The sequence below is a fragment of the Mixophyes fleayi genome, chromosome 8 (genome assembly GCF_038048845.1).
Source record: "Mixophyes fleayi isolate aMixFle1 chromosome 8, aMixFle1.hap1, whole genome shotgun sequence".
NCBI classification, from domain to species: domain Eukaryota; kingdom Metazoa; phylum Chordata; class Amphibia; order Anura; family Limnodynastidae; genus Mixophyes; species Mixophyes fleayi.
Window position 1 is genome coordinate 14,962,523 of NC_134409.1, and position 25,880 is coordinate 14,988,402.

Here is a 25,880-nt window from a genome sequence, read left to right on the forward strand (position 1 = left end):
AAATTCTTCCCGATTGTATGATATGCTAATAAGCACAGGAGGAAGCAAGAAAAACACAAATATATTCAGTAAGAGTTGCAGGAAAGACATGTACAAACAAAAAAAAGCTACTTTTGTCACAACGTTTATCTTTTGATTTATACATTCAAGTTTCTTACGGAGGCTTTGTAGTGTCCAGAAATCGAGGCATCAAAACAGGTCTTCCAAGAACTCTGCTGAGTCAGAGAAACTGTGACCACCTGTGCACGAGACTTTATTGGGTCAAAGTAGGCTGTGGTTTGGTACCCTCTGTGTTGGGCATCACTCCTGATAGCTTTCACCAGAAGAACAAACTTAGGACTAAGTCCTTCTGAGAAATTCTCCTGAAAGATACAAAAAGAAAAACATTAAAAAAGTGTAGTTATATTAATGCAGATTTACAATAGGATTAGGGCCTTATACTGATTTGGATGTAAAAGTGTTAAAATAAATGCTCAAATCAAATACATGTCACAATAGCATGTTTGCGCCCATGAGCTTGGTCGAAAGCATCTCAGGATGCGTAAAGCTTTGTACCAGTAGTATATGCAACAGGTTTATGTCAGACTTACAACCGATACACTTATACCCAAACAAGTAAAGAAAAGTTTTTAACCATTCGTTGAAAAATACATTTGATTTGAATAAAACGAACCTCTATAGTACAGTGGGTATAAGCTTCCTTCTTGTGTATGGATGAAAGTAGCAAAAAATCATTTTAAAATATACCCATAAAATCTTATATTATAGGCACTATCAATGATGAAAGCACATATCAGCTTCAGAGTTCAATCTGCACTCAGCCAATCAGAAGTGGCCAGTTAGTGCTGCCAACCATGATGATTATCAGTGGGCATTTGCACCAGCCCTCAGGCACCCGCAAGTCATATGGCTACTGACAGGTGTATCTGAGTCTCCGTGCACATCTGCTTGCTCGCAATTATGCGAATATGCCCTTACTGTACTTAATGTACTTGGCCTAGCTTAGACCACCCCATCCCTTCCCTGTTCTGCTTCCCCAATCGTAAAGAAATCTCAAGCGACAGATGTAAACAAATAGGCACACGCAGGTAAGCATACAACTTCTATTGTGCCCAATGCACTCTAAAAAAACAGACCAGCCCAACTCAGAATCAGCCACTTAATGTTTCATTGCAATTGTGTGGTAATTCAAAACAATAAGATGAATCTGCCTAGTGCAGATTAGGGCTTGTTAAATGGGCTTTTTTAACTCCATCAAAACTGAAAATTCAGGAGAGACAGGAGAGGAGAAGAAAAGCACAGAGAGAAGTGCTGGAGGAACAGGACGGGTGTGGCAGCAGCAGGGAAAGCAGAGAGATTGGATATGGGAGTATGCTGGAGAGACAGAGTGTACAAGGAGACACAGAGACACAAGAGCTACCACAAAAGCTGCTGGGTGTAGCATTTGCTCTGTCACTTGCCTGTTTTAAAGATGCAGTGGTGTTGTCAAAGCTCCTCCTCCTCATAGAACTCTCCATTTATGCAAATTTAATATCACGGAGGAAGGAAATGAACCACATTGTCTGTTTGAATAAAAGTCCACCACAGCAGGACAGAAGGAAGCATCACTGGACTCTTAACAGGGAGCTGCCAGATTCAGAGGAATGCCAGACCATAGGCAATATTCAGTTTTATTGTTTAACTTAATGAACTCCACCCAAAACAGATCTTTCAGAGTTATCTTTTATTACAAACCTGGTTCCATCACAGAGATGGAGAACATGCTGAAACTTTTTATTTTCACGATTGTTGAATAGCAACAACTTGTCTAAGGAACTCCATTGGTAGAGGCCATCAATAAGCACATATTCATAACATATGCAAGGTTGTTTTCTTAGCAACATATCTTAGAGTGATAGTTATATCTTATTCTGACTTAATGCAGATTATGGGCCAGTTTCATCTTTGAACGAAATGTGGCAGCCATGGGACAAGAAGAAATAAAATAACATATGATAATATATGACATCTCTGAATAGTTTATTGCAAAATACACCACCTAAAGCACAAATTTAGTTGTTAACTGCAAACTTTAGCTGAAAATGACAGGAAATCCTGGGCATGCTTTAGTGCAAAGACATGTTCATTGCAGTATAATTTTATTCTTGTAAATAATATTCATATACCACGTACCACACATTAGAAGTCACCAAACTCACCTCACTACTGCTACTACTGCTGCTGCTGCTACTGCTACTGCTGCTTCTTCTTCTGCTCTGTAAAGAAAATGATACTATATAAATATCAAGCCACAAATGTCAAAATGCTACACCACTTGTAACTTTTCCTATAGAGGTCTACTTTGACACCACAATCTTCAGACATTAAGTTAATAGGAGGCTCACATGACTGCTCTGTGCTGTTGGGGGACCCTGCTTATTCCATTGTCAAATTCAGTCTGTGGCTTCCTGAGCTTTTTAGCGCATTTTAAGTCTGCATTTTGGACGCAAATGCACAGGACTTGATATGTTTTTGCAGTTGAGATTTTGTGAAACATTCATGCCAGTGACGTATATAATATCATTTAAAAATGGAGATACTGTAATCTATAATCTATAAAAGCTTGATTTTACATTGTTATATTTTGCACTTTTCCCTTTAATCATCCATTAACAATTTTAATATTTCACTATTTTGGGTTATTTACTAGTACAGGCACATGGTACATACAATTTTAATTTTTAGTATGCAAATTAATAAAATGATGTTTTTAATGAACATTGGACTACAATATGCCCCCTATTTAGAATTATTTCCTTTTGTCTGTCCTATTTATCATGAAAACACTTGGCAGAGAGACTGTGAAATGGTGACATCATGAAGGAGGATCCACTCCTTCAATCCAATTTGGTTATGCCCTCTGGGCCTGATTCATTAAGAAAAGTAAAGCAAAGAAATTAGTAACTTTGCACCTTGGCATGTTGCATTCGAGGGCGAGACAAATTTAAAATGCGATGTCAGATTTATAGTTGTGGTAGGGCATGTCCTAACACATTTACATTCGCAAATACACTTGTAAATAATATACATTTATTAAGGTTCCAATCCACATTTATTTATTAGTAAAATATATTAGAGGTTATTATACATATATAATATTATAGAAAAGGTATTTTATGGTTCAGGTCCTCTAAAATGTAAAGAGTTTGGTCTCATATTAAAGCATATTTCACCAGCATTAACCCGGTTTCGAGTAGCGATCGCATCTAGTGGTCGCAAGTTATGAGCAATATGAGATTAATACTCAAAAGTGTATTGGTCAGTTTGAACTGGTTATTTGGCGGGAAGACACATAGGGAACTGTTGGAGTGAGCAGTCCCCACCCTTGGAAAAGATCAAATGAACTGACCTATGACCAGCAGACGACTGGAACATTGTTAACCCTGGACCAATGACGACCTCTCTTGGTGTTATCTGTGCATAATTGTGACATCATCACCGTTTATGTTAATTCAAGCTGCATATAAGCAAGTCCTGGGCCAGTGTTACCTCTATCTTTCTAACTGCAAACTACATGGACCTGGGCCCAGGACGCGCTGGCGAAAATGTAATGTATTCGGTTTTATACTTTCCTGTGTATTGTTATATCTTTAATGCTTTAGCATGGCTTGCTATAAATCCTGCTATCCTTTGCTATAAAATCTTTTTGTGCGTTGGAACCACTATAATCGCATTGGACAATGTTTATTGATAGCGATAAATCAAACATAACAGTGTGCTAAATGAAATAACAGCCAGTATTTATCTTATGTGCAAAATAATCTAATAATCTAATCTAACTAATTTATACCCCTTGCATTGTAACATGGTTTTGTCAGGGAGAAAACTTACTAAATTTTTTGCCTTACTTTCCTTAATGAAACAGGCCCTCTGTGTGTAGGTCAAGTCCCCTTTTACCCACATTAAAAAAGGGACTTCTGTTGTTTTTTTCTGGTTCTGTTTAGCATCTCATAGTTCAAATGCATTAACCGGATATTTCCACTTCTACTGCCCTCAGCGATTATATATATGTAGTTCCACACATTGGGGCTCATGTACAGTTAGATATACATTTGGGATTTTGTTTTTGCAGAAAATACGCATTTCCAGATGGCACACCAATGATGTTTATGCAAATGTCTGTATGCAGATTTTGTTGCATCTTATACTGGATGGGTGGACCAGGGGAGGGAAGGGGTCGACAATCATAAGCCAAGTACTGTAAGGATGTGTTCACTTAATTACAATTGAAGTGGATCTGACACAATGATGACTATGACTATCAGCAGCTCTACCTAGCCCCTTCTGGTTGACTGATTACATATTGACACCTCTAGATGACTACTTAATCACTTAAGTACTTAAATCACTAGTGTTTTGTATTTGTGTTACATACCCCAAGAGTAGATGTTGACTTAAACTTAGCAGTTTGAATCTGTGGTCCAAAGAGTTCCTGCCAAAATTTAGGGAAAATGTTAATGATAATATTATTATTATTATTATTATTATTATTATTATTATTATAAATGCTACTAATAACTATTATTACCATGTAGTTTGATGATTGCCTTGAATAGGAGTCATAATTGGACTCCTGATATATGCGGAAATTCTGAGAATCTTTTCTATTACAAGTTGTACATTTGTTGTGATTTCCATTATTTACAGCTTCAGCTCTGATACTTTGCCTTCTATGCCCTTTTCTGAAACTTTCTGTATTCCTTCTTTGACTTAAGCTGCTGTTCTCACTACTACTGATACCCAAATGTTTCCCATGGCCTTTCCTGTTGCTGCTTGGAAATGTGCATCTCTTCTTCTCTGATGAAGGGTGACCTTTTGGCAGACACTGGCCTTTACGCCAACAAGTGCAAGGTCTCTTAACTTCTTTTGATTCACGGGGAACTGTGTAAAAACTCTGTGTTTTATTCTCAAGTGAGCCCGTTTGATGATCCTCAGATTCTTCTGCTTCATGTTGGCGATTGTCGTGTTTGCCTTGTTCTCCACTTACATGTTGGCCCTTGTGATGATCCTCATGTTCTTCTGCTTCATACTGGCGCTTGTCATATATGTCTTGTTCTCTAATTACATGTTGGCTCTCAAATTCTTCTGACTCAGGCTGGTCTTTACGCCAACAAGTGCAATGTCTGTTAACTCCTTTTGATTCATGGTGAACCGTGTGATCACTGTGTTTTTTATTCTCATGTTGGCCCTTGTGATAATTCTCATGTTCTTCTGTTTCATGGTGGCCCTTGTGATACTTGTCTTGGTCTCTTTTTTCATGTTGGCCCTTGTGATGATCCTCATGCTCTTCTGCTTCATGTTGACCCTTGTGATGTTTGTCATGTTCTCTACTTACATGTTGGCCCTTGTGATGATCCTCATGTTCTTCTGCTTCATGTTGACCCTTGCGATGTTTGTCTTGTTTTCTACTTACATGTTGGCCCTTGTGATGATCCTCATGTTCTTCTGCTTCAAATTTGCACTTGTTATCTTTGTCTTGTTCTTTACTTACATGTTGGCCCTTATGTTCTTCTGCTTCATGTTGACCCTTGTGATGTTTGGCTTGTTCTCTTTTTTCATGTTGACCCTTGTAACGATCCTCATGTTCTTCAGCTTCATGTTGACACTTGTGGTGATCTTCATGTTTTTCTGCTTTTCCTTGGCACTTGTGATGTTTGTCTTGTTCACTTTTTCCATGTTGGCCATTGTGATGATCCGGGTGCTCTCTATTTTCACATTGGTCCCTGTGATCTTTGTGTTCTTTTCCTGCTCCATGTCGGTCCCTGTGATGATTTTTGTGTTCCTCTTTTTTATGGCGGCCCTTGTGATGATCATATTCTTCTCCTGTTTCATGTTGGCCCTTGTGCTGATCATGTCCCCGTTTTTCATGTTGGTCCCTGTGATCTCCTTTTCCTTTCTCTGGCCAACATTTGCAATGGATTTTCATCCCCTTATCTTTGTCTTGACTGTTGTGCCAAATCATCTCTTCTGATTTCCCCTTACTCTTGTCATGGGGCTCGGTGTGATGCTCTATGTCCTGTGGCTGGTTTTGTTGGCTAGTATTTCTCTCTGTGGATTTGTCAGGGGATGGAGATGCTGTTGAAAACTCAGAAGTATTTCCAGATTTACTTGATGTTTCATTAGATAATGAGCTATTTTCCGAATTATCCTGGTAGAGAAAAAAAATAAGGCAAAATATTATTAATATAAATAACATTTCTATTATACAAATTAATTACTTCTGCAATTCACCAAATATTAGCATGCTGTCTGTTCCTACTTTAATTGAATCAAAGTTCCTTAAGGGGGTTGGAGCCCCCAAGACTGAAACAGTCAATCTCACAATCATCTGTGAGACAATGAAGCAACATGTATTCTTGGCAGACAAAATAGCCCACAGAGCAGCATGGGGGCTTAGTGGTTAGCAATTCTGCCTCACAGCACTGGGGTCATGAGTTCAATTCCCAACTATGGCCTTATCTGTGTGGAGTTTCTATGTTCACCCCGTGTTTGCGTGGGTTTCCTCCGGGTGGTCTGGTTTCCTCCTACACTCCCAAAACATACTGGTAGGTTAATTGGCTGCTATCAAAATTGACCCTAGTCTGTGTGTGTTTGTTAGGGAATTTAGACTGTAAGCTCCAATGGGGCAGGGACTGATGTTAATGACAAATATTCTCTGTTCTGCGCCATGGAATTAGTGGCGTTATATAAATAAATGAGAATGATGGTTAGGGCTGTATCCTGTACATCTTTTTTGCATGCAGTTCCTCTGTTCCACCAGAGGTGCTGCTGTTGTGGACTTTTTTCCTGTGAGGGGTTAATCTCCTTTCTCACCTGCCCCTGCCTCCGTGCTTTTTTATTCGTACCCCTTGCACTTTTCACAGCAGTACAAATTTTTGCTCTGATCTCCATCTTGTCCCAGAGTTCCAATAGTTTGTTGCCTGTTTTCCTACATCTCTTCAGACTCCTGATCCTGCCTGCTTGCTGTTTCACTGGACAGTTTCCCCATTGCACCTTCCAGCTTTTAACCGTGTAAGCCTGATGCTTCATATTATTATTTCAAGCTTGAGTTTATCTGCATCTCACTTACTATGGTGTCTATGTTTTTGTGGCTGTTTTTATTTTTATTCCATATCTTGGACTATTTGCTGTGCACAACTATTTATGACTCTCCAGCCTCTAGAGCACTGTTAACCTGCCAAAATGTGTTTTTATCATAATAAAATTCACTATTATTTCACATTATTTTGACTCCTGCATCAAATTTTCAGGGAAACACACAATGATTCATAAAAGTAGCACATAATCGGATGCGAGTGTGGTGCCCCAAAATCTGAGTACCCTGGGGTGTATCTATATGTTTTTAATTTGTTAATTTAATTTGTTAATTGTTAAAAGTGTTTATAAAGATTTAAAAAAATAAATAAATAAATATTTTCTTGAGGGAGAAGTGACAGTTGGGAGTGGTTGGTGGTTGCCGGGAGTAACAGGAAGGAGGAGTGTGTGGTTTAGCAACAAGTCCACTAACTTTGGTAATAACTGTGAACTCCCAGAAGGCAGTGGGGAGAGGAAAGTTCTAGACTTCTGAGGGAGAGAGATCCCTGTGTCTGCATAGACTGAGAGAGAAGAAGATAAGAAGTGAGCCAAAGAGAGGTGTGAGTAAAAAGGAAAGTACTGAAAACAAATAAGCAGTATAGAGATCTGTGACATCACACTAAACAGACTGAGCTATGTACTGAGAACAGTGTGAGAGGAGAGAAAATAGAGAGGTCTGTGAGGACACACAACAGAGACTGTAATACAAAAGATCATCAGTTTATTTGGCGTGAAAAAGTAATTTATGGGCCCCAACCACGTGCAGCACTTCTACTAAATTCCTGTGCACAGTTCAACCCAGGACTGAGTGTAAAATATGGTAACGTTACCAGGGATAATATTGGTGCATCAAATGTTTTAGTTGAATATTAATGTTAAGTGATTTACCTGACAATTGATTTATTGTATATTATATGTTAAATGCTATTGTGCTCTATGTTGATCAAATGACTGTTTTGTCATTGCCATTGAGTTGAAGGGGTCAGTGGCGCGGTGGCTTACCAAAATTATCTTTACCGCATTATTAATAAACCCAAGTTATTTGACCAATCCTTGTCCCTCTCATTGAAGTATTTATCTCCTGACCACCGGATGTCCGAATAAAAAAGAACCTGAATCGTGTCTGGAGGACAAGTTAAGGGAAAGAAATCCCATCAGTACTCGGCCACCACACGAGTGTCATGTGATCAACGCAAATCCAGTCACGTCATTCCTTCTGTGACTAGGAAGACTTGCTCCTTCAGTCTCTCCTGGGCCACTGTAGTTAAGCAATGTGATTAGCTGAGGGCTATCCAACACCTTTAAAAGTAGGGAAAGCCAGTACTTAACATTGATACTTGTGAAGGGCTGTATATTACTGAGCTGAATAATACAGCATGCAAGAAAATTACTGAAGTGTTTATACATCACTATATAAGTCCATTAACTTTCGCCTCTCTACATAGGTTTGCTATGCAAGGAGGGAGATGGATTTTTAACATAGCAGGCACAGAGTGACTGGCAGATTAACAGGCTTGCCAGTGCTATGACAGTAATTCAAATGATTGCAATCTCAGCTTTTCATCTGGGACAAAAGATATGTCCTAAAGATGTGAGAGGAGCTAATGCTGTCTGTACTGGAGATCAGAAGTAATACTTTACTTTTTAACAAAACCCCATGGATATGTCAGGTTAAAACTGAACATTTTCTTTCATAGTTCATATCTGAAAATGCTAATATTGGATTAGTGGTCCATAGAGGAACAATATAAAGGTTTTTATAAAATAAGTCTGGGTACACACTACAGTGTTTTCAGACGATTATCGGGCCAATCATACAATAAACGACTGTTCAGCCCGATATCACATTAGTGTGTACGCTCCAATGATCATCATCATCATCATTTATTTATATAGCGTCAGCAAATTCCGTAGCGCTTTACAATTGGGGTGACTTATAGACTGGTATGACCTTTGCATTTGTATATGTAGTGATCCATATGTACCATGTTTCAGGGTGACGGAGAAGCTATGCCCTCCTGGCAGATTTTTAATGTGCCTGCTGTTGTCAAAGGAATGGGACAGATTGTGTTTATCATGAACACTTCAGTTTTGTTATGAAAGCTTCAGTTACCTGAATAATACAGATGTTTTAATATATAAAGTACAGATACTCTCTCTATGGTCGAAAAATAAAAAAATCTTGTCATTATTTATTGTCATTTATTTTTATAACACCAGGATACTCTAAGCAACACTTTACAATTGGGAAGAAATAGAGCATTGAAACAAGACTGGGTTTTAGCAGACAAAGAGGTAAGAGCGCCCTGCTCGCAAGTTTACAATATATAGGACACATAGGTCTATATTTACTAAACTGCGGGTTTGAAAAAGTGTAGATGTTTCCTATAGCAACCAATAAGATTATAGTTATCATTTATTAGTACATTTTACAAAATGACAGCTAGAATCTTATTGGTTGCTTTAGACAATATCTCCACTTTTTCAAACCCGCAGTTTAGTAAATATACCCCATAGTCTATTTTAGTCAAGTCAGATTGCAATGGGAAAAATTGCTTAGTGGGGCTAGGATTAGAAGGTTTTTTAAGTGTACAAGGAGAATAAATTAAAGTTTCAGTGAGTTGTATAGAGGGGCGATAATCAGGCATAGAAAGGGTAAGAAGGCGGTTTGAACATTTGATTATCTTGCCTAAAAGATGAGTATTCAGGGAATGCTTAAAGCTTTAGAAGCTAGTGGACAACAAATATAATAGATAAATATAGATAATAATAAATACAGGATAGTCCTGTTGTACAGGATAAAGAATGTTACAGCGTGGCTGAATCTCGAAAAAGACCAGTAACTAAGAATAGGGGGTAAATGTATCAAGCTGAGAGGTTTCCAGCGGGTTTGAAAAACCAATCAGATTCTAGCTAACATTTATTTAGTACATTCTACAAAATGACAGCTAGAATCTGATTGGTGGCTATAGGCAACATCTCCACTTTTCAAACCCGCCTGAAAACTCTCAGCTTGATACATTTAACCCTAGGAGTAAATAATAAATGTTAATGATCGTTACAGATCTTGATCATAGCAGAGGTGTTGTGAGATATTTTGAGACAAGCGAAGGGATTTATGTTGGTTCAGTTTTGTTGATGTCCTTGTGTGTTAGTAGAGGTATTGTATATTGAATTCGGTAAAATATAGGCAACCTACTGACTGAGTGGAGCAGCAGTACAAGAATGTGTTGCAAGAAAAATTAGTCTAGCCTATGCTTTCAAAAAAGGGCATAATTATAGACCAGGGCCACAATTAGAGTTGATGATTTCCTAGGCTTTACAAGTGAATACACTGTAATTAACTGGAGTATGTGCATGGCACAGGGTAATGCCTCTTCATCCAACACTCCCTATTCCATTATTATTACTGGGTTGGTAATGAACAAATAGCAAAAAAAAAAAAAATGAAATGAAAAGGAATATAATAAAATCAACATGTAACTGTCTTTATACTAGGTTGTCTAATAGTAAATACAATCTTGTTAGAGATTAGAGAGGATCTGGGTGAGCTAGTGACCATCATCATCATCATCGTCAACATTTATTTATATAGCGCCAGCAAATTCCGTAGCGCTTTACAGTTGGGAACAAACATTTATAAGACAATACTGGGTAATACATACAGACAGAGAGGTAAGAGAACCCTGCTCGAAAGCTTACAATCTATAGGACAATGGGAGTTTGAAACACAAGGACATGTGCTACATCATATTGCACAATGGACCAGCCAGACTGCAAAGGTAAAAGTACTGAGTGAGTTGTGTGTGTGGCAGTGTTGGTCAGAAGGTTGTTGTCTTGCGTTAGCTGTGTAGAAGATGGTAATAGGGTAATCTAGGGAAATTAAGATGATGGTTGAGGAATATCATAACCTTGTCTGAAGAGGTGGGTTTTCAGTCAACGCTTGAAGGTTTGAACACTAGAAGAAAGTCTTACTGTGCGTGGGAGGGAATTCCTCAAAGTAGGTGCAGCACGGAAAAAATCCTGTAACCGAGAATGGGAGGATGTGATGAGAGTGGAGGAGAGACGTAGATCTTGTGCAGAACGGAGGTGTCGAGTAGAGAGATATTTCGAGACAAGTGAGGAAATGTAAGTCGGTGCAATTTTGTTGATGGCTTTGTATGTTTGTAGAAGAATTTTATATTGGATTCATTGAAATACAGGCAGCCAATGTAGAGACTGACAGAGTGGCTCAGCAGAGGAATAACGGTTTGTAAGAAAAATCAGTCTAGCCGCTGCATGCAAAATAGATTGTAGGGGTTCAAGTCTGACTTTGGGAAGACCAGTAAGGAGGGAATTGCAATAGTCGATGCGGGAGATGATGAGTGCATGAATTAATGTTTTTGCGGTGTCTTGTGTGAGATATGTGCGTATTCTGGAAATGTTCTTTAGGTGTATGTAACATGATTTAGATATAGAGTTGATGTGGGGAATAAACGACAGTTGTGAATCAAGGATTACACCTAGGCAACGAGCTTGCGGGGTGGGATTTATGGTTATGTTATCAACAGAAATAGAAATGTCAGGCAGGAAGCTTTTGTTTTTGGGTGGGAATATTATTAATTCAGTTTTTGAAAGATTGAGTTTGAGTTGGCGAGAAGACATCCAAGAGGAAATGGCAGAAAGACAGTCAGTAACGCGAGACAACACAGATGGTGAAAGATCAGGAGAGGATAGATAAATTTGTGTATCATCCGCATAGAGATGATACTGAAATCCAAAGGAGCTTATTAGTTTTCCAAGAGAAGTGGTGTAGATAGAGAATAGCGGAGGACCTAGGACTGAGCCTTGTGGTACTCCAACTGATAAAGGAAGCGGAGCAAAGGTGGATCCAGAGAAATTAACACTGAAAGAGCGATTAGATAGGTAGGATGAGAACCAGGATAGGACAGTGCCTTCAAGACCTAGGGATTGTAGCGTTTGTATGAGGAGAGAGTGATCAACAGTGTCAAATGCAGCAGAGAGATCCAGGAGAATTAGAAGAGAGTATTGGTTATTATTTTTTGCTGTGATCAAATCATTGACAACTTTGGTCAGCGCAGTCTCTGTGGAGTGTTGAGAGCGAAAGCCTGACTGAAGAGGATCCAAAAGGTTGTTTGCTGTAAGAAAGTGTGTGAGGCGTGTGTAGGCAATTCTCTCGACAAGCTTGGAGGGGCATGGGAGCTGGGAGATGGGGCGGTAATTTATGAGAGAGTTAGGGTCAGAATTCTGTTTTTTTAAAATGGGAGTAATCACTGCATGCTTGAATAGTGATGGAAAAATACCAGTAGAAAGAGATAGATTGCAGATTTTAGTTAGAGGGGGATTGAGCACATGAGACAGGGACATACCAATTTGTGAGGGAATGGGATCAAGAGGACAGGAGGTAGAGTAGGAAGATGAGAAGAGAGTAGAAACTTCCTCTTCATTTGTGGGATCAAATGAAGAGAAAGTGTCAGAGGGTGCTACAAAGGAATTGAGCAGATTGCTTTTCAAGGGAGATACCATTTCAAGCCTGATCTTATCAATTTTGTCCTTGAAATAGAAAGCAAGATCCTGTGCACTGATGTTAGTTGGAGGATTTGGGGCAGGAGGATTCAGAAGAGAGTTAAATGTGTTAAAGAAGCGTTTGGGGTTAGAAGCCTGAGCATAGATGAGAGATTGGTAGTATGCTTGTTTAGCAGTGTCCAGAGCATTTCTGTAGGAGTGGTAGATATCAGTATATGTGATGGAATCATTAGAGGCACAAGATTTACGCCAGTGACGTTCTGCTTTACGAGAAAGTTTTTGTAGAGTTCGTGTTACTGTAGTTTGCCACGGCTGGCAACGAATTCTACGCGAAGTATGTAGTGTCGCTGGAGCCACTTGATCCAGGGCAGTTGCTAGGGTTTGATGAAAATGGGGTACTGCCCGATCAGGGGAGGAGAATGTAGAAATTGGGGAGAGAAGGTGTTGGAGAGAGGTGGAAAACTGTTGAAAATCAATAGCGTTGATAATTCTGCGGGTACGAGGAGGCTTGGAAGAGTTTGACACTAGGGAGGGTAAAGAACTGGGGGTGAGCGCGTAGCTAATAAGGTGATGATCCGAGAGGGGGAAAGGAGTGTTAAGGAAATGAGAAACTGAGCAAAGTCTAGAGAAAACAAGACAGTGGCCATTCTGATGAGTAGCAGATTCAATCCACTGGGAGAGGTCAAGTGAGGAGGTTAGAGAGAGTAGTTTGGAAGCAAAATTGGAATGTGGATTAGAAATAGGGATGTTGAAATCACCCATGATGATGGTGGGGATATGAGTAGATAAGAAGTGAGGGAGCCATGCAGAGAAGTGTTCAAGAAATTGTTGGTGTGGACCAGGGGGGCGATAGATGACAGCAACACGCATAGAGAATGGGTTAAAAATCCTAACAGCATGTACTTCAAAAGATGTGAATGTGAGTGATGGGACACTTGGTAGACCAGTCAGTTACCCTATGGGCACAGAATCTGTAATGAACAAAAACATTTTACAATGGAAAACCATGAAGTCTATAAAGCAATACAGGGTTAATACAAAGTTGCTTTTGTAAAGCAAGAAAAACAAAACCCAAAACTTACCCCTTTCACTGGTTCGTTGGTAATAGCAAGAATTTTCTTCAGTTTTGAAAGAGCTATCTGGCTTAGTGAGTTTTCTCTCTCTCGTACTCGACTATCAGTTCTCTGTACATTAACTGAACGCACCATTTTCGTAGCTGCCTGAGGCCCTGCTTGAAATTCTATTTGTATTTTCTCGACTGAGGCCTCCGTGTACACTAAAAGGAAGAGCACTTACTGGTTTAATTATTGAAGAGCCTGAAATTCAATACACCTTAGTAAGAGAATGTTTCACATAAAAGCAAATCTCATGAAAATTAGGTATTTTGGATCTAAGTGACTGCAACTCATGCCATACTGTCTCACTCACTGTAAACTTTCTATAATCACTTTGCAACTCATTACTTGGATTTAAATTGCATCTTATTAAGCAAGTGAATGTGTTACTAATTCTGTTAGAGAAGCCTATTAGATTAAATGCATTGCTATTGTTCTTACATTTTGAAAAAAAAGGATACTACAAATAGAACATATCATTTCTAAAAATCAATTTGCTGTAAATGGCATGATAATACAAAGTCCATAATTATTATTTTTGTAAATAAAATAAATTGTGTTATAATTAATACAATAAACGTGTTGCACTTTTTCCCCTCTGTTCTAGATGTTTTAACACATCTGCTTTTGGTAGTGACGTTATAGCTCATAACACAAAGCTGTACTTATAAATTGTATGCATAGTCAAGGGGAAAGTTTAGAAATCAGTTTAATGACTTTTATACTGTCATGCAGACTGTAAAAGGCACATAACATCATACACGTATAGAAAGTGTTGGACTCCGATAGAGAAGTCAAAAAACGACATTAAGAAAGGCAAAATAGTGATTTGAAAAGTTTCATCTTTCAGAAGAAAAACGTCTGTAGAATCCTGCATAAGTTTGTTGAAGTTTAATAATTGGATGAAAGTGGTAATCAGCCATTTCTGTACTCTAATATCGGTTCCGATGTGATTAGTATGCAATCGAACAATTATCTTTAGCAAATAACAACTTGAAAATAAGTTTAATCTATTTATTTCAGTAAAGATAAAATATAATGTGGTGAAGAAGGTAATTAATGTTTCCGAAATGTTAATTACATCGAGTTTGGTATTCCGTTCACAATAGCATTCGTTTCCAGTAGTATTTATGAAGCATTCGCACATTACACCAAAAAGCAACTCCGGAGATGCCATAAAAGAACCATTTTATACAGGGCCAGGGGCGGGAGCCTGAGGAAGGAAACCTGGCCACGCATGGAAAGATGACCCCCATCTCAAGGAACAATGACCAGAGGAATCAGCCAATGGGGTGTCGAGTTGTTGGTAGGTCATAACCCATCAACCTATGGATGTGAACCTTAATACTGTAACTGTGTATCTTTGTGATGTCACTGTTTTTTTTATAACTGTGTATAAAATGTTCATGTCTGGCTTTGGAAACCAGAGCGTTCTTATTGAAACTTGTTGCCGTTGCCGACAGCGCAGGCGTACGCATGCGATATTTTGCACTGGAATCTATTCTGCTTTGGAACCACAGCAATCGCATCAGAGGCTAAGAGATGAGGGGGGCCCATCAATACCAGTGCCAGCCCTCCTCTGTAGCTCTGATAGATAACATTGCACATTTAACATCCCTATCTGTAAAATATATTATACAAAGATCATAAAACTTTTTAAAAATGTAATTGTACAAATCCTCATACAATTTTTACTAGATACTTTGCTTTATTTGTCTAGCCCTGACATACAACACAGCTATGTTGTGACCTCTGCTTTGGACACAGTTGGGTACAAATGTAAACAGGGAGAAACTAAGTGTCATAACTAAGGGCAAGACAAATAAATAACTCTGTCTGACAATATACGTACCTGGGTAATAAAGCAAAGTAGGAAGATAAAAGGAAAAAAACAATATATTTAGTGAAAATTGTTAGTAAAAGTTGTGTGAGGGTAGGCATGTCAGCAAATTAAAGCTCTATGAAGGTGTCAATATTTCAACATTTTAATTTGTTACCTGGTTTAAAAATGAGTTTTAAAGAATGGTCTCCAATTATGTGATAAAGAGGACAATTCCCGACGAAAGCAGCAGTCAAACATTTCTGCTCCAAGCACAACTGAGAACCAAAACTGCTGGGTCTGCTACACACGGAAAAGTCTGATGATTGCGAACGTCTATGCGGCTCTTCTGACCAATAGTTGCTCTCTCTGTTCAGAACTTCTGCTGAAAACTTCCCCTGTGAAAGGATGGAATACAGACGTCATTATTTGAAGGCATCAAAACGCCACTAAATATGTTTTGAACGACATACCGCACTTCTAAATGAAATACTTCTTAAAATACACCTAGGATTCCCCGCTGATTCTTTGTGTTTTTGTGTTCATGAACTATGAGTTTTTGCTAAGTGCTTTTCAGCCTCTCAGTCCTCACAAGTCTATTATTATGCTCTGGAGAAAACTGATGGTTTTCTTCATGGAGATTGATTGAAAATATGTTCTAAAAACTTTGAAGCAAATCTTTGCTAGAGCTACATACTGTCCAAACCCTGTATTAAATCACCACCTACTGCTCTCTGAGTTTTCAAAGTCTAGAATAAATTTCACCAAACATGCTCCCAATCCTCATATAATTTGCAATAAGATGAAAAGACGATATTGCCGTAAAATAAATGAATTAAATCAGCAATCCTACCTATCCTCCTCTTTATAGTGTGTAATAAACGTGCAGATTTACGACACCAGTTAACATTAAATTTCCAAATTGCTTGGTAGATGGTCTTTATGTAACTAATGACATTTTTAGTGGGTAAATGTAATGCTGGCCACATACCTCCCCTCCCCCTCCAATAGTTCTGAATTGGCTCAACCTTTGGCACCAAAAGGAACTTTGAAGAGAATGATCCGGTGAAAACTGAAGATTATAAATGTGATCGATTGGCAACATTGATGGTCAACATTCCAACCTTGCAAAAAAGGCCAAAATGGAAAGGGAGCTTAAAAGTAGATAATAAGACCAGATCGAGATATTTTTGTTGAGATACTACAACAAATTCAGACTTAATGTTGCATGAGTAATTACACTGGAGGGTCTGCAGGTGGCGCTGTTCCTAAATGTGTTAATGCGTTGTCACTCTGCACATGGAATCTTCTAGTTTCTTCTCATGTTTATAATACATGCAAGATGTGTTCTGTCTGTATGCTGATATAACTGCACAGTGTAATATAAAGTTATTATTTCACAAAGAACAACATCGCTAAGGCTATTCCAGGTCCTCTAGAGCTGCGGGGGCCAGGAAAATGGATGAGATTGGAACTTTTGCCTCTTCAGTGGTCCCTATATAATGGACATGGAGTCCTAAAATGTCTACTCATTAAAACAAAAAGTAAAAAAAATAAAAAAAAATTGAAAAAACTTTATTAAAATGTAAAAAAAAAATCTTCTCCTAAATGATTTAAACCAGGTGCTAGCTAGTGAAGGGGAGTCCCTAGGACTCCTGGCTTTGACCATTTAATGCCGGTCAGTGCTAGTGTATGTGAGGGGGGGGAGAAGAAATTATTTTTATTTAATAAGATGGCGAATGAGAGTTTGGGAATTTTGGAGTCTGTTATTCAAATAAAGGTTTAAAAACTGTTAAATTGTGTTTTTGTTTTTTTGACAACGATTTGCAAACTAATTCAAGATTTGCTGAAATTCGACTGAGCCAATTTATCCAACTCTATTTATGCACTTTATTATCCCAAGATGTGCCTTATATTTGATTTATTCTCATTTCTGCTTGACTTTATCTAGCGGCGTAACAGAGGCTTAAAATTAAATGTTGGGGGCCGTTAAATAGCGGAATATATCTAAATAATATAAAAAGACTAAAGTATTTCTGCTCATACCCACATAGATATAGACCCAGTAAAGTTTGCCTCACAACGCTGGACTATTTGAAAGCTGCATAGTTCAACAATGATAATATAAAATGCCTTTAAAACAATGGGGTAGATTTTTCAAACCTTCTAAAAAGTAAAAGTGGAGGTGTTGCCCATAGCAACCAATCAGATTCTAGCTATCCTTTATCTAGTGCACTCTAGAATCTGATTGGTTGCTATGAACAACACCTCCACTTTTCTTATTGGAAGGTTTAGTAAATCGACCTTATATCTTTTTTTTATAATTTGCATTGTTGTGGGATAATCATGTCATGTAGAGAGGTCAGGATAATCATGTAATGTGTGCCCAATTAACATTTCTCTATTTCTCAGTGTTGCTTACCAAATCTTAATACCGGTAGTGATACATATCACTTTGTTTGAAATTAAAATTTTAAAGAGCTTAAGACTTTAAACAGCTGTAGTCTAAACATTTATTGACACAAAACCAGACAGCAGGATTTTGAGTCTGCAGCAGGTAGTGATTTCTGTTCAGCCCGTTATAATCAGATTATGTGGGACTATAAAAATTATTTTGTAAAGCAATCCCCCAGGGACAGTGTGACTGTCCCATATCTCGAGCTATTGCTTAGTGCTGTATTTCATCACTGCAAGCAAGGTAGTTAGTCTTTAGCGCTGGCATGTTTTAAATCACCTTGAGATGTTGAATCACAAAGTAAAAATGTTTACTTTGCTTTTCATTTGATTTTAAAAAAAATACAGCACTAGTCTCCCTGATCTTGGTCTAAGACATATGCATATGATTAACTGCAGGCGAGGTGGAAAAAGCAGGAATCTATATTTTTATATGAGACAGTGCAAATCCCAACGGTGAAGAGTGTGTTTCTGGGCTGATAGTGAATTCTCTTTACCTCGGTCCTCGATGTGTCCCCCACTGACAAGCCTCTTGGATTAAAGGTCTGTTTCAGTACATTTGGTCCTGTTCCAACTGGTATCACTGGAGTAATTTTAGCTGCAGCTGAATCCTCCACATTTCTTGTTATAGCGAATGCCTTTGACCTGAACATAAAACATTACATTGCTTATCTCATATAATATTTGCAAATGCCTAAAGAGGAAAAAAATATATGTTCTACTCCCCCACCTGATATTTTCAGCTTCTTGAAGGTCACTTTATTTATTTTAAAGTTTTGGACCTTGTATTAATTAGTAAACACTAGTATTATAATTAATATATGGGTGATTGATTCTGTCTTTGTCTGCCACAAAGTTTACTCAAACAGAAAAATAACTTAGATAAAAAAAGTGTATTATATTTTGGGGGTTTTGTATTAGGGCCCAACTACTGGGGTGTAGGTTGCTTAACTTAGAGTATTAACTAATTTGGTCTAAAATGTGCTCTGATCTCCATCAAAGTCCTAAAAGATGATACTTTAAATCTGGTTAAACAAATTAATTTTAAAAGATTGCCTTGTTTTAATTACCGGTGTGAGTTGACGTCACAGAATGCACAGTGCTCAGTCACTGCGCTACAGAATAAAAATCTGTAGAGCCTGGAGATACGGTGAGTGCACTAAAAGTGCATGATAGCCCCCAACCTGGCTGCAATGAGCTCATGGATACCCTCATTGAAAAAGGGTAGTCCACTCTTTCAAAAGATGTGGCCACTTAGTAGTCATTGTCTGGTGATCACCAGAAAATAACATCCTATACTACAGAAAGTGGTATGAAGTCCATAGATGGGGGTTAGGATTATGACAACCAGATCGCCCGCATCCTGGCTTCAATAAACTCAGGGGTACTGATTTGATGCTTTATACTGTCTAGTTTTCAAAATGCTTTACCATGCTGGACTTCCTCTGTTATTCCTACACATGTTATGCATTTCATTCAAGACAGTGCAAACTAGCAAAAAAAAAAAAGCATTATGATTTTCAAGTGCAATGAAACCTGAGTTTAATGGCTAGTAAGTTAAAACCCTCTCTTTTATTGTACAGTATCAGGGATCATAGGGCTCATGAGTCCAACATACTGTGCAGAAAAAAAACTGAGTAAAGGTGATGAGGATAACAAGTAGGAAACCACTGTTCTATAAAAAAAAGAAGCTTTTCACTTTTGCCAAAGACACGTAGATGATCTGGAGGGCTGTTGGTCAGATAAGCCAAAGATTTTGGAGAAAATGACACTATGCATTAATGCAAAATAACTTATCCCCTTAAGATGGTGGTGTACTTGTCATACAATGTAAATCTGCATTGGAGCCTCATGACTTAACAACGCAGAACCCCCGAATAAAGAATAGATTCTGTATTGTACCAGCAAACTCCATGGGCAGAAGCTTAATAGAATAATGCATGACAGCAAGTCTAAAAACACATGTAAATCTATGACAGAGTGTCTGCAACAAAATAAATATCGTGGTTTGGAGTGGCTGATTCAAAGTCATGACTTAAATCAAATAAAATGTTGTGGCATGACTCTGTGGTAGAGTTCTTATATAACAAGACATAAATATAATGAGCTAAAACAGTTCTATATAGAGCAAACTATCTTTTAAACTGGTGTGTAAGAATGATTATGTTGTAGAGGAGTGTTTATAATTGGTTGAAATAACAGCTACTGTAAACGCTGCAACCAATTACTAAGGTTGAAGATTCAGATATACCCTAAGGCTCATTTACAAACTGCAAAAACCAGGCCCGCAGTTTTTTTTTTGGTATTTGCACAAACATATTTCAATGGTCAGGCCCATTCTCCAGTCCTTGGAACTGCCTCCCTAGAAGTGAAACGCGTCTACAATTGCGGGCCCCCTGAAACTCTGCATGGTGGAAACAGTAAAAATATCACTTAAAAGTCCAGCCTACTACTACTACTTTTGGGCCAACCCTTTAACTAATTTTAGAATTTGGCATTTTTCTCCTAGAATATTTCGCACTCTAGCTTCATTTATGTCTTAAGATAAACATGACGGTATTGAGACTGTATCTATTGCATGTTCCACTATTGAGCATTGCAATGTTTTTGTTGCATGGGTTGAAGTACGACTGAAAATCTTGGTTCCCGTACAGCACTCCCGAAACATGTAAAATGCATCCAACTGAAAGTACATGATGAGACCCGGTCTCTGCTCCTTTTGGGCCCCAACAAAATGCTGTCTGGCCACGATCTTGACCTTTAAAACCATGTACCTTTGAGCAAAAATAGGTGTGTGACTTCACAAAACAGCATTTTCATATCTGAGCAGGGGCGGATCTAGAAAAATGCTGTACCCGGGGCGATTTAGGGGGGGGGGGGATTTAGGCCCCGCCCCTTTCTAACATCTTAGGCTGCCGACGGCTGCACACTATGTGCAGGTCCGTCCAGCCGTGACAGGCAGGGACAGTGTGCTGCCCGGCTGCTCTGATTGTGTTTTAAACACAGTCAGAGCAGCCGGGCAGCACACTGTCCCTGCCTGTCATGGCTGGACGGACCTGCACATACTGTGCAGCCGTCGGCAGCAAGTGCCTGCTAGGGGGGGCGATCGCCCTGATCGTCCCCCCCTGGATCCGCCACTGTATCTGAGCCTCAACAAATGTTGGCTCTATGAGGGCTATTCTATTCAGCACGAGGGCCCGTAGGAGTGAGACCTCTATACTCAAGATGAGCCACAGTGCACGCAGCCACACATCGTGAGGGACACTTATGGGACCTTGCTCTGAATTAAATCCCTCCTTTGTGTCCAAGAAAAGTTCTGAAAAATTATTTTTTATTGTTATTTGTTTAATCAGATTTTTCTATTATTACAAGGTGGCTAAAGATCAGATAATCTTTTCTGGGTGTCATGTTATGAGGGTTGACTGCTCTACATACAATATCTATATAGTAGACCGATATATCTAATAAACACAAACTTACATAAAAAGCAAAACATTTTCTGAATGAATAATCTTTGGTTTACATGTGCTTTGAATTATCGCTAAATAATTGTCTTTCTAACACTGGGTCTACTAAAAAATTTAAAATTTGGAGTTGTATATGGCATGGTTTTTTTTATCTTTACGACAAACCCATTCCACTGCACCCCAATGGAAACAAAATAAACCACAATATCTATTATAAATTGCAATCTATGGGGCATATTCAATTCAACATGAGGTTCTATAGGACATCACACACATCACGTAAGGCTCATAAGAGACCTTGTGCTGAATTGAATCCGCCACTATGTATGTATGCATGTTTGAAAGCTGATAAAATCAATTAATTTGTTTTACTATAGCTAATGTATGTATTTATTATGTAAAATATTACCTTATAGACATAACTTCATTTTCTTGATGATTTGGAACATAATCCATCTTGAAATATTTCTGTCCAACATTAACCGATGTATCCATATCTACAGGTAAAATCATGTTGATTTGTGTTCGGAGCTCTATTCCAGCCTGTATGAGGTTTGTATTCACTCCCATCATGAATATAATATCCTTATTAATGCTAAATTACAAGGGGGGAGAAATAATGGTAACATCATTCTGGTAGAATAATGCTCTATTTACTTTTTAATATTGATATTTTGTAACATTATCTAACATTCAAAGATTCATATATTTTATGTGTGTTGTTGTTTTGTACCAAGTTTTTTTTAGAAGCGCAAGTAGATAACACACAGGGACTTAAAACGGACATCAAGTGGGTTTTTACCTTCAACGAAAATAAACATTTCTGCCTAAATGATATATAGATTTTGTTTTAAAAAAGAAAAAAGTAAAAATAGAAAATTCAATGCATTTAGTAACAGATTAAGGAGTGCACATACAAACCAAGTAAGCAACATTGTCCTACGTAAAACAACTACTAATAACAGTTACAAATGTATACAGAAAAGTTTTTCTATGAGAAGTTTGACTGAATTTATATTTGCTATGTTGAGTACAAACTATTGCTCTCTGTAATCATCTGTTTACTGGCTAAGAAATATGACCTATTGTCATATGCAAGCTAATGACTATTCATATGAAACTGCAAATATGTTTTTGTTAATTCATTGTATTAACTTGGTGTGGCTTAGATGAACTCTTTGTCCAGCCACGGGTTAAAAACCTGAAAGGAGGGAGACTAAATTAAGGTATGTCTTTGAATATTTCTAAACTGATCTGCTCTACCATTGAGGTGTTTGTAAATCGAGAGTTCCAGACACATAGTTACGGATGAGTGACCAATACAAATTTATGGCATGGGTCATAAAAACTAAATTTCTCTTTGAAGTTACATCAATATCATCAGTGATATCCAACAAACAGAGCCTTCACATTCTTGGTGATTCTGTGATATCTCAGTACATCTCAACTGGGGGACAGAGCATTTAGGATACGTGTGAATGAAGGTAAGGACACAGCAAAATGGTATGTAAATTAAGGGAAATGTATGACTTTTTGTGTGGTTGTATTATCATCTTATAGGACATTCTGGTAAGAAGTTGGGCCAGTGTAAATAAACCTTGACTTGAAATGAGTTTGAAAAGAGGCCTAATTTGCATTTTGACAGACTCGCTAGGTCTGACATCACAGTGGAAGGGGGGGGGCTGTGGGTACCTAGAGTATGTTTAAATGTCTTGTAAATCTAAGATATGTTCATGCCTAGTATTCATGCCTTCCTGGCAAACAGAAAATTGATCATTCGTGAGTTTACATTTTCTTTTGTTTATTCCTTTTTACATTTTTGAAGCAGAGAAGATCCTTTGGTTTATGATAACTCTGGGTCAGGGGAGATTATTGGGTTTATGATAACTCTGATGAAAGTAAATTGTGATAGATTAGTTTAAAGGCAGATCCTTAGGTTTCCTCACAAAAAACCTTAGTGATGGAAAAATTGGTAAAGCAAAGTTGGTCTGTGGGATAGACAGGGAGATTTGTAATAGTTTTTAAACAGACCAGGTGGTTGTTTTTGATCAACCCTTTGTCACACACACACACACACACACACACACACACACACACACACACACACACACACGTCATGAAGGCTCAGGTGAGTAACACAAATCCTGTCCTCCAATATGCATTCTGAAATCTTTTATTTCATCCCAGCTTCCTATCAACTATATTTAGTTATATTTAGTTTCAGAAATCTTTCTATAGACATTGAAACAGATGGTATAAAACAAATGATTTTGTGTAACAAATGTCAGGTTTCTTATTTTGCTAAAATAAAATCACCCATCAGTGAACCTCTCAATGGAAAAGGTTTTGATTTTGACTCATGACAAAGCTCAGTAATTGCTTTTACATTCTCAGCATTGTAAATACGTTCTATGGCAATACTATAGTCACCTTAGAGAAAGCTTGGATTTCAGATTTATGTTAGATTCAAGTAACTGGTGAATTCTTACATCCTCTTGTGGATCAGGGGTGATATGTGATTGAGCTGTCAGGTAAAAAAAAAAAAGCAAAAATATATACTTTGTACATTTGGTTAAATTATTGTTTTGTACTAGTGCAGGTATATGCACATTACCAATGGCAGGTGAGCTGTGAGCTAAACATGCTCCCAATAGTCACGGTAGTCCGGACAAAATTTTTATCTGTCAGAACAGTGCGACAGTCCCCTCCAATCAGGACTGTCCAACCTATCTTGAGACATTTGGAAGACATGCTTTCTATACATGCAATGCGTTACTTAGGGATTAGTGTCTGCTACCACTTTGCCTACTCCCTGCCATATATTACTCATTCCCAGATGTGTCCACACCCCCAATGATGTCAGTCTCCACCCCAAAAATGTCATACACATACCTTCCAACTGTCACAATTTTGACGGGACTCTGCCGAATCGTGGACCTCAAAAGGACTTCTGTGGAAATGGACTCTCACTGGACGGTTTAAGGGGTATATGGATGGGGTTTGGGCAAATATGAGATGACAAACTGTGTCCCGATTCTCAATGCAGTGGCTGATCCAGGGGGAACACGATCGGGGCAATCACCACCCCCTATCAGCCCCAGCGCCTATCATCAGAATGAAGGAGGGTCGTGATTATGCTAAATCGCCCCCCCTAAAAATAAATTCTAGGGCCGCCCCTGTCTCAATGTCTCAGTGTTGTGAGGTATGTATACATATAACTTGCCACAAGGCCAAGCCCCAAGATATTGTATTCTGAGAACACAATATTTAAGCCTTCTTAATGGGAGAGAAAGTGATTATTGGGAGGAGGGACTGTGGCTTTGCTATTAAATGGTGGATTCAGCAGGCAGACTTATTAGCACACAAGGTTAGTCCCAGATACAAGAAATATATCATGTTACATTTTTTTATACATTCATTAATATTTGCAAGACTGTTTTCATTTCAGGTAGTGTCGGTATACCTCCCAAAATTTGAGAATTTTTTTTTCTTAGAACAGACCATCTGCACATCAATTTTATCCCCATTTTGTAGGTGGTCGTTGGACTGTGCCTCAGACTGTCCCACAAAAATTAGACTGCTGGGAATATTTGGTAAGTATCCCAGAGTAGGGAGCCCACGAGTACTTTATGAGCGATGGCTTAAGGCCATCCCTTTATGCTTCAGCAATATACCACACAGCACCAAGAACAGTAGTGTGTTGGGAGATGTAGCATAAATTGATTATTTTGCTTATGATGTATATATTTATAACATTATCCCATTAAAGTGCAACTAAAGCCATCACCTACAGTAGACATTCTGAAATATCATGCCTTTGTTTATGACATTCACTTATCACATTACTCTGTTGATTGGGGCATAGTAGCTTTAGGCTAGGTACATACTGGCCCGATGATTATACGAAAAACCTCCAATCAGCCGACATCCGACCGTTTGTTCAGATATCGTGTCAGTGTGTATAGTGACACAATGATCTAAAGTTGTCCCAAAGTGTCGATCATCGTTTCATTTATTTGTTCGTACTGTTTAGTATTTTGCACTCATGCTGACGATCTCTATAGAGTTTACAGAGTCGGGAACTTTTCAGCCGATGCTAGCGATGAATGTCCCGGTGAATAAATGTGCAGAGTGCTGTAGAAGTAATAATTCATTTGTTCGTTCTGAGACAGAATGTTTAGTTTCAGAGTCACAGAAGCTAACGAAATTCGTTAGGACATGTGTATAGCTATAACAGGGCGGTTTTAATCGGTGTGACAATTAAACAAGAATGAATGAATGAATGAATATTGTTCTGTCATTCTCTGAAGACTAGAGGACCAGATGAAGGACCAGATGAAGAGCACAGGTCTGAAGGTAAATCGTGTCAGTGTGTATGCATGAATC

At 38.3% G+C, this 25,880-nt stretch overlaps 1 protein-coding gene and 1 long non-coding RNA gene across 2 annotated transcripts in view; both read right to left on the reverse strand.

Moving 5' to 3' along the window:
- Nucleotides 1-25,880, reverse strand: part of LOC142100007 (uncharacterized) — a 656,382-nt gene that overhangs the window by 78,271 nt on the left and 552,231 nt on the right. The window lies entirely within an intron of this gene.
- The window catches only part of LOC142098771 (vitellogenin-1-like), a 97,018-nt gene that overhangs the window by 18,371 nt on the left and 52,767 nt on the right, over nt 1-25,880 (reverse strand). Inside the window, exons 18-26 of the mRNA XM_075181539.1 lie at nt 23,925-24,018; nt 21,904-22,089; nt 18,525-18,672; nt 15,752-15,971; nt 13,722-13,915; nt 4,568-6,187; nt 4,415-4,471; nt 2,199-2,255; nt 159-362 (exon numbers count right to left, since the gene is read on the reverse strand). Coding sequence (XP_075037640.1) covers nt 159-362; nt 2,199-2,255; nt 4,415-4,471; nt 4,568-6,187; nt 13,722-13,915; nt 15,752-15,971; nt 18,525-18,672; nt 21,904-22,089; nt 23,925-24,018 — 2,780 coding nt within the window. The remainder of the gene's footprint in view (nt 1-158; nt 363-2,198; nt 2,256-4,414; nt 4,472-4,567; nt 6,188-13,721; nt 13,916-15,751; nt 15,972-18,524; nt 18,673-21,903; nt 22,090-23,924; nt 24,019-25,880) is intronic.